This window comes from Penaeus monodon, chromosome 24 (genome assembly GCF_015228065.2).
Source record: "Penaeus monodon isolate SGIC_2016 chromosome 24, NSTDA_Pmon_1, whole genome shotgun sequence".
NCBI lineage: Eukaryota > Metazoa > Arthropoda > Malacostraca > Decapoda > Penaeidae > Penaeus > Penaeus monodon.
Genome location: NC_051409.1, coordinates 26,500,416 through 26,502,152, shown reverse-complemented (window position 1 = coordinate 26,502,152; position 1,737 = coordinate 26,500,416). Strand labels below are relative to the sequence as shown.

General features: G+C 43.5%; 1 protein-coding gene across 1 annotated transcript in view; it reads left to right on the top strand.

The window, feature by feature from the left end:
- The first annotated feature begins 630 nt into the window (after positions 1-630).
- Positions 631-1,737, top strand: part of LOC119588931 (zinc finger protein 91-like) — a 1,436-nt gene continuing 329 nt past the window's right edge. The window contains exon 1 of the mRNA XM_037937545.1: positions 631-1,513. Within this exon, the coding sequence (XP_037793473.1) occupies positions 631-1,513 (883 nt within the window). The remainder of the gene's footprint in view (positions 1,514-1,737) is intronic.

The following is a 1,737-nucleotide window of genomic DNA, read 5'->3' as shown; positions in this document are numbered from 1 at the left end:
CGTATGTAACCATCATTGCGTATATTAACATATATAGTATCACTCATAGCTATGATGTTATACCATCAATAAGAAATGATATCAATATATTCTTTATTTTGTCTAGTTTCCATTTCATCTTCGTGTACACGTTTGTGTTCATATTATATCGTATTCAATTTGACTAACCAACAATGTCATATTCATTATCATTAATATTTTTATCATTGAAATGCTCATCACTGTGATATGCATTCATTATCATTGCTAATTATATACCTGCTGTTCCATTTTTTATTATCATTATTGTCATTACGTTGTAAATTGAATCTCAATTCCCCTTTAAGAGGAAATGCAGTCTTTGTATAATTTTCTCCTGTCACAGATTTGCACTAATTTCCGAGAACACCGTTTTAATGTCACTAGTACAAAATCGATATAAAGTGTAGAGATCTTTGCTTGATACCAAATTAACAATTATTAGACTATAGGTATTTCCCTTACAACCAGATACTTTCAAGCAACCCTAGGTTCTTCCCGTAATTATCTGCGGCCAAGGTTCCTCTCTTCGTCCCCGCCTCCCCCGTCCCCTTCCCACAGACCTATATTAGCGGAGGAACTCATTCCATTTGCATTACGAGACCTATCACCATGAATCTCGCTTCGGAAAGTCAGACAACTGTGCAGTGTTCAGAATGCGGCAATTTCTACCAGAACAAAAAGGCCCTGAAATTGCACATGGCTGTGCATCGGCCTAGGACTTACTATAAATGCGATGAGTGTGGCAAAACGTTTACCCAAAAGACCTATCGAAATAGCCACATGCTGTCTCACAGGGGTGAGATGCCGTACAAGTGTACCCACTGTGATAAGTCGTTCTTTATGAAAAAGCATTTGCATCGCCACCTAGAGAGCCACGCCAGGGAAAGACCTCACATTTGCGTTGAGTGCGGTAAGGCCTTTCCCGAGAACTACAAGCTGCTCGTCCACATGAGAAAACACACAGGCGAGAAACCATACTCGTGCACGCGCTGCGCCAAGACCTTCACCAAGTACGAGCAGTGTGCCAACCATATTCGGCGAGAGTGTGGGCCTGCAGCGAAGGGCGAGGAACTCCGTCCGCAGGTAAAGCGCGCACCGCACTTTCGCTCAATTCCGAGGAAGAAGCCTCCTCCTCCGACCTTGATCTATACTATCATCACCACCGATCAGATCGGGAACCTGGGCAACACCATAGTTCTCCCTTGTGAGATCGGGACGTCTCTCGCCACTGGTAACCAAGAAAGTAGCAACACCGTGGTCCTCCCTCACGAGATAACTGACAGTCTCGCCGCCGATAGCCAAGGCAACGACAACACGGTGGTTCTCAGTTCCAGCAGCCTGGTCGCCAATAATCTCGGCGATGACGTTCTGTTAAGTCCTGGTGTAGAGCCTCCAGTGTCTTCTTTTGGAAAGACTGAGGACTTGGCCGACAAGGGAATGACCCTTCCTGACACGTTCCTGAAGGGGCAGATCACAGAAGAAAAAAGAGAAAGCGACTGCCAATTTATAAATATGTGATTTCACAATAAAGTGATTGCTGCTGGCGAGCATATATTGGCATAACCACTGTGACAGTGATGGTTAAATAACCATATGAATATGATAATAAGAATTTAAATGAAGGGCATTAGGGAGAATAAAGAAAGACCCCTAATGCCAAGGAGGATGCATTTGTAACTAATTGCTTGGGGTCATCATCTGTCATTTTGACAGATG